Source organism: Hemibagrus wyckioides, linkage group LG14 (genome assembly GCF_019097595.1).
Source record: "Hemibagrus wyckioides isolate EC202008001 linkage group LG14, SWU_Hwy_1.0, whole genome shotgun sequence".
Classification (NCBI taxonomy): Eukaryota; Metazoa; Chordata; class Actinopteri; order Siluriformes; family Bagridae; genus Hemibagrus; species Hemibagrus wyckioides.
Genome location: NC_080723.1, coordinates 3,630,354 through 3,644,606, shown reverse-complemented (window position 1 = coordinate 3,644,606; position 14,253 = coordinate 3,630,354). Strand labels below are relative to the sequence as shown.

General features: G+C 37.6%; 3 protein-coding genes across 4 annotated transcripts; all 3 read left to right on the top strand.

The window, feature by feature from the left end:
* The first annotated feature begins 1,140 nt into the window (after window positions 1–1,140).
* LOC131364737 (UDP-glucuronosyltransferase 2A2-like) lies at window positions 1,141–3,530 on the top strand. Its single transcript, XM_058408028.1, has 2 exons — window positions 1,141–1,292; window positions 1,843–3,530. Exon 2 carries the CDS (start codon window positions 1,856–1,858, stop codon window positions 3,431–3,433), a length of 1,578 nt encoding a protein of 525 aa, XP_058264011.1. The 5' UTR covers window positions 1,141–1,292; window positions 1,843–1,855; the 3' UTR covers window positions 3,434–3,530.
* A 1,156-nt stretch (window positions 3,531–4,686) lies between these two features.
* Window positions 4,687–7,131, top strand: LOC131364321 (UDP-glucuronosyltransferase 2A2-like). The gene is made up of 2 exons (XM_058407426.1): window positions 4,687–4,838; window positions 5,344–7,131. Exon 2 carries the CDS (start codon window positions 5,357–5,359, stop codon window positions 6,932–6,934), a length of 1,578 nt encoding a protein of 525 aa, XP_058263409.1. The 5' UTR covers window positions 4,687–4,838; window positions 5,344–5,356; the 3' UTR covers window positions 6,935–7,131.
* A 1,055-nt stretch (window positions 7,132–8,186) lies between these two features.
* On the top strand, window positions 8,187–11,112 carry LOC131364269 (UDP-glucuronosyltransferase 2A2-like). 2 transcript variants are annotated; one of them, XM_058407365.1, is made up of 3 exons: window positions 8,213–8,339; window positions 8,543–8,596; window positions 8,867–11,112. In XM_058407365.1, exon 3 carries the CDS (start codon window positions 8,880–8,882, stop codon window positions 10,458–10,460), a length of 1,581 nt encoding a protein of 526 aa, XP_058263348.1. In that variant the 5' UTR covers window positions 8,213–8,339; window positions 8,543–8,596; window positions 8,867–8,879; the 3' UTR covers window positions 10,461–11,112. The 2 variants fall into 2 exon arrangements, with proteins under 2 accessions (XP_058263347.1, XP_058263348.1); XM_058407364.1 differs by lacking the exon at window positions 8,543–8,596 and having other exon boundaries at window positions 8,187–8,339.
* Window positions 11,113–14,253: the final 3,141 nt, after the last annotated feature.

The window sequence follows — 14,253 nt, the reverse complement described above, 5'->3', positions numbered from 1 at the left end:
AACAAATTTGTAAACATTGTTGTTCTCATGCTTCATATATTGTTAAAGCTATACAACCTCTAATGTTATAAAGCAGAAAATTTAGCCTGCTGTAATAAAGGAATAGTGAAGAATATAACCACTGGAGGCAATTTCATGACGCAGCCACTGAATCCCATTAAGCTGAGCTCAACCAAATTAAGCCGGATTTTAAGTACGTATTTGAGGCAAAGTTGCAACTTGCATTCCCTAGCCTACAACCAGTAATAACCACAACATTAGTGTTTGAACAAGTCTGTTCACTCCTTGCTACTTGCTACTCACCATCATCTGCTGTTGTTCCTGTGCTGTAATTTTAGTCGAACATTTTGCGTGAATGATTGAAGCTCAGTAAAATAGAACAGCACAGATCGCCACTCAGTACTGTAACTGTAAAAGTGCAGCTTTTTATGATCTGAAAACAAACAAAAGACACATTTTAGTGGAGGCTTTGGTGTTGGCATTATTACAGTTGAAACAGTATCTCTGAACATAAGTAAAAGCAAATCTTGCTGGTTGCCTAGAATTTCAGTAGTATGTAACAAAAAATCCTTCAGGAAATGAATACAGCTATGTTGGAATTTTTGTAAGTAGGTGAAAAGCCAACGCGAATGCATGTATATAAGAAGTATAAACAGTAGCTACTTACAGATACCATAATAATAGCCGCTTACAGATGCCGTAAAACGTTTGATCAGGTGCGGATCACGCTAATCGTTGATGCATATTCTAAGAATGCTTGAAATGAATTTACTTTTAAACAAATGTGCTATTAATAAGAATTAATCTTAATAAGTGGTCATTTGTAACAATGCTGTTTATTTTCCATGCCAGTCTGGAATATGGTTGATGTGGTTGAAAAGTAACTTGAGCTCACATCTTTAAATGTCTAGCTTAAACAATGTTTTATTTCCTTCATTTCCATCACACTAATGACAACAATCATCATTTAGATGTATGAACATATACATGCTTTGGATGAACTTTGGGTAGATAAGAAATCTTAAAGAAATTCGCAAGCATTTATCGTTTGCGTAACAGAATGAACTGAATGGCCTTATAGCTCTAAAGCATATCAGATGTTTCACCCTTTCTAGTACTAGAACATGATCTTTGGACGTTCAGAGTTACTGTTTATACTTCTTATACACGTGCATTCACATGGGCTTTTCACCTACATGCACACATTCGAACAGTGTGGTCTGTGCTCAATTTCTGGAGGATTTTTACGTAATACTGTAGTTCTGCAACCAGCAAGATTTGCTTTTATTTAAGTAACTCTTACTCTTCTAATTTCTCCTGTTTCTGCCATAAAAACTTCCAATGAAGTGAATTTGTATTTTATACTACAACTACTTTTACTACTACTACTACTATTGCTACTACTACTGCTGCTACTATCTCTACTACTACTACTACTACTACTAATAATAATAATAAAGAACAAGAAGAAGGAGTTAAATTGTAAGACAAATTCTTTTCTTTTTTTCTTAGTATTTTCCACTTTATGCCAGCTCTAGAATTAGACATCAATGTCATTTACACTAGGTAAAAAACACTTCAACTGAAAATCTCCTCTGCTAAACAAAGCTAGAAGTGTCTGGCTCATTACTGTGTTTATGAATTATATACAAATATATTTCTACACACACACACACACACACACACACACACATATATATATATATATATATATATATATATATATATATATATATATATATAAATATATATATATATGTAGAAATATATTTGTATATATTTGTATTTGCTTTTTAAAAATCATTGTATAAAAATAAAGCATATTGATCTTTTCTTCCGTAGGTTGTGAAGGAAGATGTATCACTCAACGCTTCTCACAATTTTGTTCCTGTTGTCTGTTCCATGTGGGGTCTATTCTGGTAACATTTTGGTATTTCCAGTTGATGGAAGCCACTGGATTAATATGAAAGTTCTCATTACAGAACTACATTCAAAAGGCCACAACATCACAGTGATTCACAGTTCAGACAGTAGGTACATTAAAGAAGAGTCACCCTACTACAAATACATCACTGTAGATGTTGGTGCACTTGATGATGACTTTTTTGCCACTTTTGCATCCCATTTGCTTCAAGTGCAACGACAACAAAATTCCACATGGGGCAAAATCATGATTTTAATGGAGGGCTTGAAAAAGTTCTCAGAGTTTCATGAGAAAATTTGCAACATGACTTCCAAGATATTTCAAAATGAGACCATGATGAAGTCTTTGCAGCAGACTAAATTTGATATGGTTTTAGCTGACCCTGCTATGGGAGGTGGTGTGTTACTAGCACACAAACTTGGCCTCCCTCTGGTGTTCAATGTTCGCTGGACGATGCTTGGAGAGGGCCATTTTGCCATTGCTCCCTCTCCTCTGTCTTATGTACCTGTTCCTGGAGCAGAGCTAACAGACAAAATGACTTTTACTCAAAGAGTCATAAATGTGTTGACTTACTTCTTCACATACTATCAACAAATTAAGCATTCTGTTCAACCTTACCAGGCTTTTTGTCAGAAATACTTTGGACCTGATGTGGATTATTTTTCCCTTCTTCAGAATGCAGATATTTGGCTCATGAGAAATGACTTTACTTTTGAATTTCCACGACCCACAATGCCAAATGTGGTCTATATGGGAGGCTTCCAGTGCAAGCCCTCCAAGCCACTTCCTGATGATCTAGAAAAGTTTGTGCAGAGTTCAGGGAAACATGGGGTCATCATAATGTCTTTGGGAACTCTTTTTGGACAACTTGATGTAAACCTTGCAGATGAGATAGCAGCTGCCTTTGCCCAACTGCCTCAGAAAGTCATTTGGAGACACACTGGACCTCGGCCTTCTACCCTTGGCAATAACACATTACTAGTGGACTGGATGCCACAGAATGACCTACTTGGACACACCAAGACTAAGGTCTTTGTAGCCCATGGAGGAACCAATGGTGTTCAGGAGGCTATCTATCATGGCGTACCCATTTTAGGCCTGCCTATAGCATTCGATCAACCTGATAACCTGTCAAGGATGAGAGAAAAGGGAACAGCTCGAGTCCTGGATATTTCTGAGTTGGACAGATCGGTATTTTTAGAGGCATTAAAGGAGATGCTGTATAATCCATCTTACAGAGAGAAGATGCAGAAGTTGTCTCGACTGCATCATGACCAGCCCATAAAACCTCTTGACCGTGCGGTCTTCTGGATTGAATATGTCATAAGGAATGGCGGTGCTCCTCACTTACGCACACAGTCATTCAGGATGTCCTGGATTACCTATCACTCTGTGGATGTAATGCTCACATTGCTGGGAGCTCTGCTGATTAGTGGCTGGCTAACATTTTTGTTGCTGAGATGTCTTTGCTTTAAAGTAATCTTTAATAAGAAAATCAAACCTGAATGATATATTTGCTCATTCGTAGACAGCAGGTGAAAGGTTTAATTATGTACACATGTATGGGTTAAATTTAGCATGAACTATGTAAATTTTCACCTCTTTATCGATCTTGATTATTAAACAAATTTGTAAACATTGTTGTTCTCATGCTTCATATATTGTTAAAGCTATACAACCTCTAATGTTATAAAGCAGAAAATTTAGCCTGCTGTAATAAAGGAATAGTGAAAAATATAACCACTGGAGGCAATTTCATGACGCATCCACTGAATCCCAGTAAGCTGAGCTCAACCAAATTAAGCCGGATTTTAAGTACGTATTTGAGGCAAAGTTGCAACTTGCATTCCCTAGCCTACAACCAGTAATAACCACGACATTAGTGTTTGAACAAGTCTGTTCACTCCTTGCTACTTGCTACTCACCATCATCTGCTGTTGTTCCTGTGCTGTAATTTTAGTCGAACATTTTGCGTGAATGATTGAAGCTCAGTAAAATAGAACAGCACAGATCGCCACTCAGTACTGTAACTGTAAAAGTGCAGCTTTTTATGATCTGAAAACAAACAAAAGACACATTTTAGTGGAGGCTTTGGTGTTGGCATTATTACAGTTGAAACAGTATCTCTGAACATAAGTAAAAGCAAATCTTGCTGGTTGCCTAGAATTTCAGTATTATGTAACAAAAAATCCTTCAGGAAATGAATACAGCTATGTTGGAATTTTTGTAAGTAGGTGAAAAGCCAACGCGAATGCATGTATATAAGAAGTATAAACAGTAGCTACTTACAGATACCATAATAATAGCCGCTTACAGATGCCGTAAAACGTTTGATCAGGTGCGGATCACGCTAATCGTTGATGCATATTCTAAGAATGCTTGAAATGAATTTACTTTTAAACAAATGTGCTATTAATAAGAATTAATCTTAATAAGTGGTCATTTGTAACAATGCTGTTTATTTTCCATGCCAGTCTGGAATATGGTTGATGTGGTTGAAAAGTAACTTGAGCTCACATCTTTAAATGTCTAGCTTAAACAATGTTTTATTTCCTTCATTTCCATCACACTAATGACAACAATCATCATTTAGATGTATGAACATATACATGCTTTGGATGAACTTTGGGTAGATGAGAAATCTTAAAGAAATTCGCAAGCATTTATCGTTTGCGTAACAGAATGAACTGAATGGCCTTATAGCTCTAAAGCATATCAGAGGTTTCACCCTTTCTAGTACTAGAACATGATCTTTGGACGTTCAGAGTTACTGTTTATACTTCTTATACACGTGCATTCACATGGGCTTTTCACCTACATGCACACATTCGAACAGTGTGGTCTGTGCTCAATTTCTGGAGGATTTTTACGTAATACTGTAGTTCTGCAACCAGCAAGATTTGCTTTTATTTAAGTAAGTAACTCTTACTCTTCTAATTTCTCCTGTTTTTGCCATAAAAACTTCCAATGAAGTGAATTTGTATTTTATACTACAACTACTTTTACTACTACTACTACTGCTACTATCTCTACTACTACTACTACTAATAATAATAAAGAACAAGAAGAAGGAGTTAAATTGTAAGACAAATTCTTTTCTTTTTTTCTTAGTATTTTCCACTTTATGCCAGCTCTAGAATTAGACATCAAGGTCATTTACACTAGGTAAAAAACACTTCAACTGAAAATCTCCTCTGCTAAACAAAGCTAGAAGTGTCTGGCTCATTACTGTGTTTATGAATTATATACAAATATATTTCTACACACACACACACACACACACATATATATATATATATATATATATATATATATATATATAAATATATATGTGTGTAGAAATATATTTGTATATATTTGTATTTGCTTTTTAAAAATCATTGTATAACAATAAAGCATATTGATCTTTTCTTCTGTAGGTTGTGAAGGAAGATGTATCACTCAACGCTTCTCACAATTTTGTTCCTGTTGTCTGTTCCATGTGGGGTCTATTCTGGTAACATTTTGGTATTTCCAGTTGATGGAAGCCACTGGATTAATATGAAAGTTCTCATTACAGAACTACACTCAAAAGGCCACAACATCACAGTGATTCGCAGTTCAAGCAATCTGTACATTAAAGAAGAGTCACCCTACTACAAATGCATCACTGTAGATGTTGGTCCATTTGATGATGACTTTTTTGCCAACTTTGTGGCTGTTTCACTACAAGTCCGACAACACCAAAAATCCTCCTGGGGTAAAATCATGTTTGGAATGGAAGTCTTGAAAAAGTTCTCTGAGATTCATGAGAAAATTTGCAACATGACTTCCAAGATATTTGACAATGAGACCATGATGAAGTCTTTGCAGCAGGCTAAATTTGATATGGTTTTAGCTGACCCTGCTATGGGAGGTGGTGTGTTACTAGCACATAAACTTGGCCTCCCTCTGGTGTTCAATGTTCGCTGGACGATGCTTGGAGAGGGCCATTTTGCCATTGCTCCCTCTCCTCTGTCTTATGTACCTGTTCCTGGAGCAGAGCTAACAGACAAAATGACTTTTACTCAAAGAGTCATAAATGTGTTGACTTACTTCTTCACTTACTATCAACAAATTAAGCATTCTGTTCAACCTTACCAGGCTTTTTGTCAGAAATACTTTGGACCTGATGTGGATTATTTTTCCCTTCTTCAGAATGCAGATATTTGGCTCATGAGAAATGACTTTACTTTTGAATTTCCACGACCCACAATGCCAAATGTGGTCTATATGGGTGGCTTCCAGTGCAAGCCCTCCAAGCCACTTCCTGATGATCTAGAAAAGTTTGTCCAGAGTTCAGGGAAACATGGGGTCATCATAATGTCTTTGGGATCTCTTTTTGGATATCTTGAAATGGACATTGCAGATGAGATAGCAGCTGCCTTTGCCCAACTGCCTCAAAAAGTCATTTGGAGACACACTGGACCTCGGCCTTCTACCCTTGGCAATAACACATTACTAGTGAGCTGGATGCCACAGAATGACCTACTTGGACACACCAAGACTCAGGTCTTTGTAGCCCATGGAGGAACCAATGGTGTTCAGGAGGCTATCTATCATGGCGTACCCATTTTAGGCCTGCCTATAGCATTCGATCAACCTGATAACCTGTCAAGGATGAGAGAAAAGGGAACAGCTCGAGTCCTGGATATTTCTGAGTTGGACAGATCGGTATTTTTAGAGGCATTAAAGGAGATGCTGTATAATCCATCTTACAGAGAGAAGATGCAGAAGTTGTCTCGACTGCATCATGACCAGCCCATAAAACCTCTTGACCGTGCGGTCTTCTGGATTGAATATGTCATAAGGAATGGCGGTGCTCCTCACTTACGCACACAGTCATTCAGGATGTCCTGGATTACCTATCACTCTGTGGATGTAATGCTCACATTGCTGGGAGCTCTGCTGATTAGTGGCTGGCTAACATTTTTGTTGCTGAGATGTCTTTGTTTTAAAGTAATCTTTAATAAGAAAATCAAACCTGAATGATATATTTGCTCATTCGTAGACAGCAGGTGAAAGGTTTAATTATGTACACATGTATGGGTTAAATTTAGCATGAACTATGTAAATTTTCACCTCTTTATCAATCTTGATTATTAAACAAATTTGTAAACATTGTTGTTCTCATGCTTCATATATTGTTAAAGCTATACAACCTCTAATGTTATAAAGCAGAAAATTTAGCCTGCTGTAATAAAGGAATAGTGAAAAATATAACCACTGGAGGCAATTTCATGACACATCCACTGAATCCCATTAAGCTGAGCTCAACCAAATTAAGCCGGATTTTAAGTACGTATTTGAGGCAAAGTTGCAACTTGCATTCCCTAGCCTACAACCAGTAATAACCACGACATTAGTGTTTGAACAAGTCTGTTCACTCCTTGCTACTTGCTACTCACCATCATCTGCTGTTGTTCCTGTGCTGTAATTTTAGTCGAACATTTTGCGTGAATGATTGAAGCTCAGTAAAATAGAACAGCACAGATCGCCACTCAGTACTGTAACTGTAAAAGTGCAGCTTTTTATGATCTGAAAACAAACAAAAGACACATTTTAGTGGAGGCTTTGGTGTTGGCATTATTACAGTTGAAACAGTATCTCTGAACATAAGTAAAAGCAAATCTTGCTGGTTGCCTAGAATTTCAGTAGTATGTAACAAAAAATCCTTCAGGAAATGAATACAGCTATGTTGGAATTTTTGTAAGTAGGTGAAAAGCCAACGCGAATGCATGTATATAAGAAGTATAAACAGTAGCTACTTACAGATACCATAATAATAGCCGCTTACAGATGCCGTAAAACGTTTGATCAGGTGCGGATCACGCTAATCGTTGATGCATATTCTAAGAATGCTTGAAATGAATTTACTTTTAAACAAATGTGCTATTAATAAGAATTAATCTTAATAAGTAGTCATTTGTAACAATGCTGTTTATTTTCCATGCCAGTCTGGAATATGGTTGATGTGGTTGAAAAGTAACTTGAGCTCACATCTTTAAATGTCTAGCTTAAACAATGTTTTATTTCCTTCATTTCCATCACACTAATGACAACAATCATCATTTAGATGTATGAACATATACATGCTTTGGATGAACTTTGGGTAGATGAGAAATCTTAAAGAAATTCGCAAGCATTTATCGTTTGCGTAACAGAATGAACTGAATGGCCTTATAGCTCTAAAGCATATCAGAGGTTTCACCCTTTCTAGTACTAGAACATGATCTTTGGACGTTCAGAGTTACTGTTTATACTTCTTATACACGTGCATTCACATGGGCTTTTCACCTACATGCACACATTCGAACAGTGTGGTCTGTGCTCAATTTCTGGAGGATTTTTACGTAATACTGTAGTTCTGCAACCAGCAAGATTTGCTTTTATTTAGGTAAGTAACTCTTACTGTTCTAATTTCTCCTGTTTCTGCCATAAAAACTTCCAATGAAGTGAATTTGTATTTTATACTACAACTACTTTTACTACTACTACTACTGCTACTATCTCTACTACTACTACTACTACTAATAATAATAATAAAGAACAAGAAGAAGGAGTTAAATTGTAAGACAAATTCTTTTCTTTTTTTCTTAGTATTTTCCACTTTATGCCAGCTCTAGAATTAGACGTCAAGGTCATTTACACTAGGTAAAAAACACTTCAACTGAAAATCTCCTCTGCTAAACAAAGCTAGAAGTGTCTGGCTCATTACTGTGTTTATGAATTATATACAAATATATTTCTACACACACACACACACACACACACACACACATATATATATATATATATATATATATATATATATATATATATATATAAATATATATGTGTGTAGAAATATATTTGTATATATTTGTATTTGCTTTTTAAAAATCATTGTATAAAAATAAAGCATATTGATCTTTTCTTCTGTAGGTTGTGAAGGAAGATGTATCACTCAGCGCTTCTCACAATTTTGTTCCTGTTGTCTGTTCCATATGGGGTCTATTCTGGTAACATTTTGGTATTTCCAGTTGATGGAAGCCACTGGATTAATATGAAAGTTCTCATTACAGAACTACATTCAAAAGGCCACAACATCACAGTGATTCGCAGTTCAAGCAGTCTGTACATTAAAGAAGAGTCACCCTACTACAAATGCATCACTGTAGATGTTGGTCCATTTGATGATGACTTTTTTGCCAACTTTGTGGCTGTTTCACTACAAGTCCGACAACACCAAAAATCCTCCTGGGGTAAAATCATGTTTGGAATGGAAGTCTTGAAAAAGTTCTCTGAGATTCATGAGAAAATTTGCAACATGACTTCCAAGATATTTGAAAATGAGACCATGATGAAGTCTTTGCAGCAGGCTAAATTTGATATGGTTTTAGCTGACCCTGCTATGGGAGGTGGTGTGTTACTAGCACATAAACTTGGCCTCCCTCTGGTGTTCAATGTTCGCTGGACGATGCTTGGAGAGGGCCATTTTGCCATTGCTCCCTCTCCTCTGTCTTATGTACCTGTTCCTGGAGCAGAGCTAACAGACAAAATGACTTTTACTCAAAGAGTCATAAATGTGTTGACTTACTTCATCACTTACTATCAACAAGTCAGACATTTTGGCCAACCTTACCAGGCTTTTTGTCAGAAATACTTTGGACCTGATGTGGATTATTTTTCCCTTCTTCAGAATGCAGATATTTGGCTCATGAGAAATGACTTTACTTTTGAATTTCCACGACCCACAATGCCAAATGTGGTCTATATGGGTGGCTTCCAGTGCATGCCCTCCAAGCCACTTCCTGATGATCTAGAAAAGTTTGTCCAGAGTTCAGGGAAACATGGGGTCATCATAATGTCTTTGGGATCTCTTTTTGGACATCTTGAAATGGACATTGCAGATGAGATAGCAGCTGCCTTTGCCCAACTGCCTCAAAAAGTCATTTGGAGACACACTGGACCTCGGCCTTCTACCCTTGGCAATAACACATTACTAGTGAGCTGGATGCCACAGAATGACCTACTTGGACACACCAAGACTAAGGTCTTTGTAGCCCATGGAGGAACCAATGGTGTTCAGGAGGCTATCTATCATGGCGTACCCATTTTAGGCCTGCCTATAGCATTCGATCAACCTGATAACCTGTCAAGGATGAGAGAAAAGGGAACAGCTCGAGTCCTGGATATTTCTGAGTTGGACAGATCGGTATTTTTAGAGGCATTAAAGGAGATGCTGTATAATCCATCTTACAGAGAGAAGATGCAGAAGTTGTCTCGACTGCATCATGACCAGCCCATAAAACCTCTTGACCGTGCAGTCTTCTGGATTGAATATGTCATAAGGAATGGCGGTGCGCCTCACTTACGCACACAGTCATTCAGGATGTCCTGGATTACCTATCACTCTGTGGATGTAATGCTCACATTGCTGGGAGCTCTGCTGATTAGTGGCTGGCTAACATTTTTGTTGCTGAGATGTCTTTGTTTTAAAGTAATCTTTAATAAGAAAATCAAACCTCAATTGTAAAAATTGCAGTTATGTAGAAGTGTATGCGTTAAAATTATGATATTTGATATGGTTTTAGCTGACCCTGCTATGGGAGGTGGTGTGTTACTAGCACATAAACTTGGCCTCCCTCTGGTGTTATATTATATATTATAGTATGAACTATCAACTAAATTTTAGATTTAGATTCTGATCATCAAAAAAAAATCACACAAATTATTTGGAATTGCAGCAATTTCATTGTACTTTTTGTCTTATCCACTTGTGCACAACTGTCTTAAGTGTATTAAGGTAAGAGTGAATATTGCCCAAAATTTCTGATTCAAATATAATATGCTGTCTGTGGTTGAATTAGTTTACATAACATACCTCCAATTAGGAAGTTATGAGAGTTATGAGATCAAATAAATATTCATTAATTAATTTTTATCACAGCTTTTTCCGTTCAGGATTGCCAAGTATTCGGAATTTCTGGGCATAAGGCACCATTCAGAAAAAACATTCACACCCTAATTTACTAGCCAGGGTACACTTAGTTTAGCCAGTCCACCTACTGACCCATGGTTTTGAAAGGAATCTCGAGCAAAGGCTTAAACAGGGGACCCTAGAAATGTGAGGTGGCAACACTACCCACTTCTACCACTGTGACTTCACAAATGAATATATATATATATATATATATATATATATATATATATATATATATATATATATATATATATATATATATATATATACACTATATTGCCAAAAGTATTCGCTCACCTGCCTTGACTCGCATATGAACTTAAGTGACATCCCATTCCTAATCCATAGGACGTCAATATGACGTCGGTCCACCCTTTGCAGCTATAACAGCTTCAACTCTTCTGGGAAGGCTGTCCACAAGGTTTAGGAGTGTGTTTATGGGAATTTTTGACCATTCTTCCAGAAGCGCATTTGTGAGGTCACACACTGATGTTGGACGAGAAGGCCTGGCTCTCAGTCTCTGCTCTAATTCATCCCAAAGGTGTTCTATCGGGTTGAGGTCAGGACTCTGTGCAGGCCAGTCAAGTTCCTCCACACCAGACTCTGTCATCCATGTCTTTATGGACCTTGCTTTGTGCACTGGTGCACAGTCATGTTGGAAGAGGAAGGGGCCAGCTCCAAACTGTTCCCACAAAGTTGGGAGCATGGAATTGTCCAAAATGTCTTGGTATGCTGAAGCATTCAGAGTTCCTTTCACTGGAACTAAGGGGCCAAGCCCAGCTCCTGAAAAACAACCCCACCCCATAATCCCCCCTCCACCAAACTTTACACTTGGCACAATGCAGTCAGACAAGTACCGTTCTCCTGGCAACCGCCAAACCCAGACTCGTCCATCAGATCGCCAGATGGAGAAGCGCGATTCGTCACTCCAGAGAACGCGTCTCCACTGCTCTAGAGTCCAGTGGCGGCGTGCTTTACACCACTGCATCCGACGCTTTGCATTGCACTTGGTGATGTATGGCTTGGATGCAGCTGCTCGGCCATGGAAACCCATTCCATGAAGCTCTCTGCGCACTGTTCTTGAGCTAATCTGAAGGCCACATGAAGTTTGGAGGTCTGTAGCGATTGACTCTGCAGAAAGTTGGCGACCTCTTCACACTATGCGCCTCAGCATCCGCTGACCCCGCTCTATCAATTTACATGGCCTACCACTTCGTGGCTGAGTTGCTGTCATTCCCAAACACTTCCACGTTCTTATAATACAGCTGACAGTTGACTGTGGAATATTTAGGAGCGAGGAAATTTCACGACTGGATTTGTTGCACAGGTGGCATCCTATGACCCAAATGTTTGTAAAAACAGTCTGTATGCCTAGGTGCTTGATTTTATACACCTGTGGCCATGGAAGTGATTGGAACACCTGATTCTGATTATTTGGATGGGTGAGCGAATACTTTTGGCAATATAGTGTATATATATATATATATATATAAAATATACCATAGTTACATCATGACATAAATGTGATAATGCAAAAATTGCAATGCAGTTTTTGAAGGAATGTTTAATGCATGTATTAAAGCATTATGTAATTAAGCAGTTATAAAATATTATTATAGTGTATGATAATGTTAATTGAACAAAGAATTTGATTTTAATTATGAGCATTATTATCTGTGTATATTTATGATGTATGGAGATTGAAAATGTCTTAAGGATGCTTCTAGTAGATAAGAATAAACAATGCCAAACAATAAAAATGATACATGTATAATAAATAGATTGTTCCTATCATTGCAGTGTACAATTTCCACAATTTTCTTCAAACAATTTGAGTTTGCAAATCTTAAATGTACATTAATTATTTATGCATTTAAGCACTGATCAGCTGATTATACTAAACCTAAACTAATACAGAGTTTTTCTGCTACTAGGTAGTCCATCATGCATTGATTCTTTTACCATATGCCAAGCAATAAATATGATACCTGCAGATGAGTTACAATTATTGTATACCTGCGAAGTGCACCAATACACTGAAGAAAACCTTCACTGAATTGACTTAATTCAAATGTGTACACCAATTAAGTATAACATTATGACCACCTGCCTAATATTGTGTTTGTCCCCCTTTTGCTGACAAAACACCCCTGACCCGTCATGTACTGTGTATTCTGAAACCCTTCTATCAGAACCAGCATTAACTTTGAGCAATTTGAGCAACAGTAGTATCTTAAATTGAATGACCACTTCAGTGCACTTGTTGAAATAATGATGAATTAACTCGAAACACCAACATAACATTTTGTAATAATAAACTATTAAGTTGAAATAGCATCATCATATCTTGAAAATAAGGAGTTGTTAAGTCAAAATAATAAAACTTGTTTTCTTCACAGCCAGGGGTTCTCTGGGAAGCAGCATGCGGCCTAATTATGCAGCTAACATGCAATAAATTATTCTTATAGGTAGATGGTAGAATGATGAAGTCAAAATAACTAGATAAATGTAAACGTGATGAAAAAATTTGTACTCTGCACTGACTGCAATAAACCTCATCATCCAGTCTGAAGTATTTGACTTTTTCTTAGTTAGTTAAGCAAGTCTGCTCATTTGACTGAGCTAGTCGGGTCAGTGTGGTGATTTGGAGTCCCACAGATTAGCTTCAGGAGTGCCTCACTTTGAACTGAATTATTATTAGTGTTGTTTTTTACCACGCAAGTTAACAAAGGGCTTTCATATGAAACGCCTCAAGACATGTGACTGTCGCCAGTGTTCAGCAGGTGGCAGTATAAAATTTGTAGAAAGAAGACCTTGAGTTCTCCTTGCCCAGTACAGTCAACTGTCTTGAGAGCATGAAAAGCCCCATGATATCACTGTTAGATATCATGAAGTGGAATAGGCCTATAATATACTAGAAATATGCATAAAATACAGAGCATACACACACACACACACACACACACACACACAAACACACAGGCATAACATTATGAGCAGTGAGAGGTGAAGTGAATCAGACTGATGATCTCCTCATCATGGCACCTGTTAGTGGGTGGGATATATTAGGCAGCAAGTGAACATTTTGTCCTCAAAGTTGATGTGTTAGAAGCAGGGAAAATGGACAAGCGTAAGGATTTGAGCGAGTTTGACGAAGGGCCAAATTGTGATGGCTAGACCACTGGATCAGAGCATCTCCAAAACTGCAGCTCTTGTGGGGTGTTCGCGGTCTGCAGTGGTCAGCATCTATCAAAAGTGGTCCAAGGAAGGAACAGTGATGAACCGGTGACATTGATGCACGTGGGGAGCGAAGGCAACAGACGAGCTACTGTTGCTCAGATTGCTG

Coding starts and splice junctions, on each gene's coding strand:
- LOC131364737 (XM_058408028.1), top strand. CDS start 1,856: ATGTATCACTCAACGCTTCTCACAATTTTGTTCCTGTTGTCTGTTCCA.
- LOC131364321 (XM_058407426.1), top strand. CDS start 5,357: ATGTATCACTCAACGCTTCTCACAATTTTGTTCCTGTTGTCTGTTCCA.
- LOC131364269 (XM_058407364.1), top strand. CDS start 8,880: ATGTATCACTCAGCGCTTCTCACAATTTTGTTCCTGTTGTCTGTTCCA.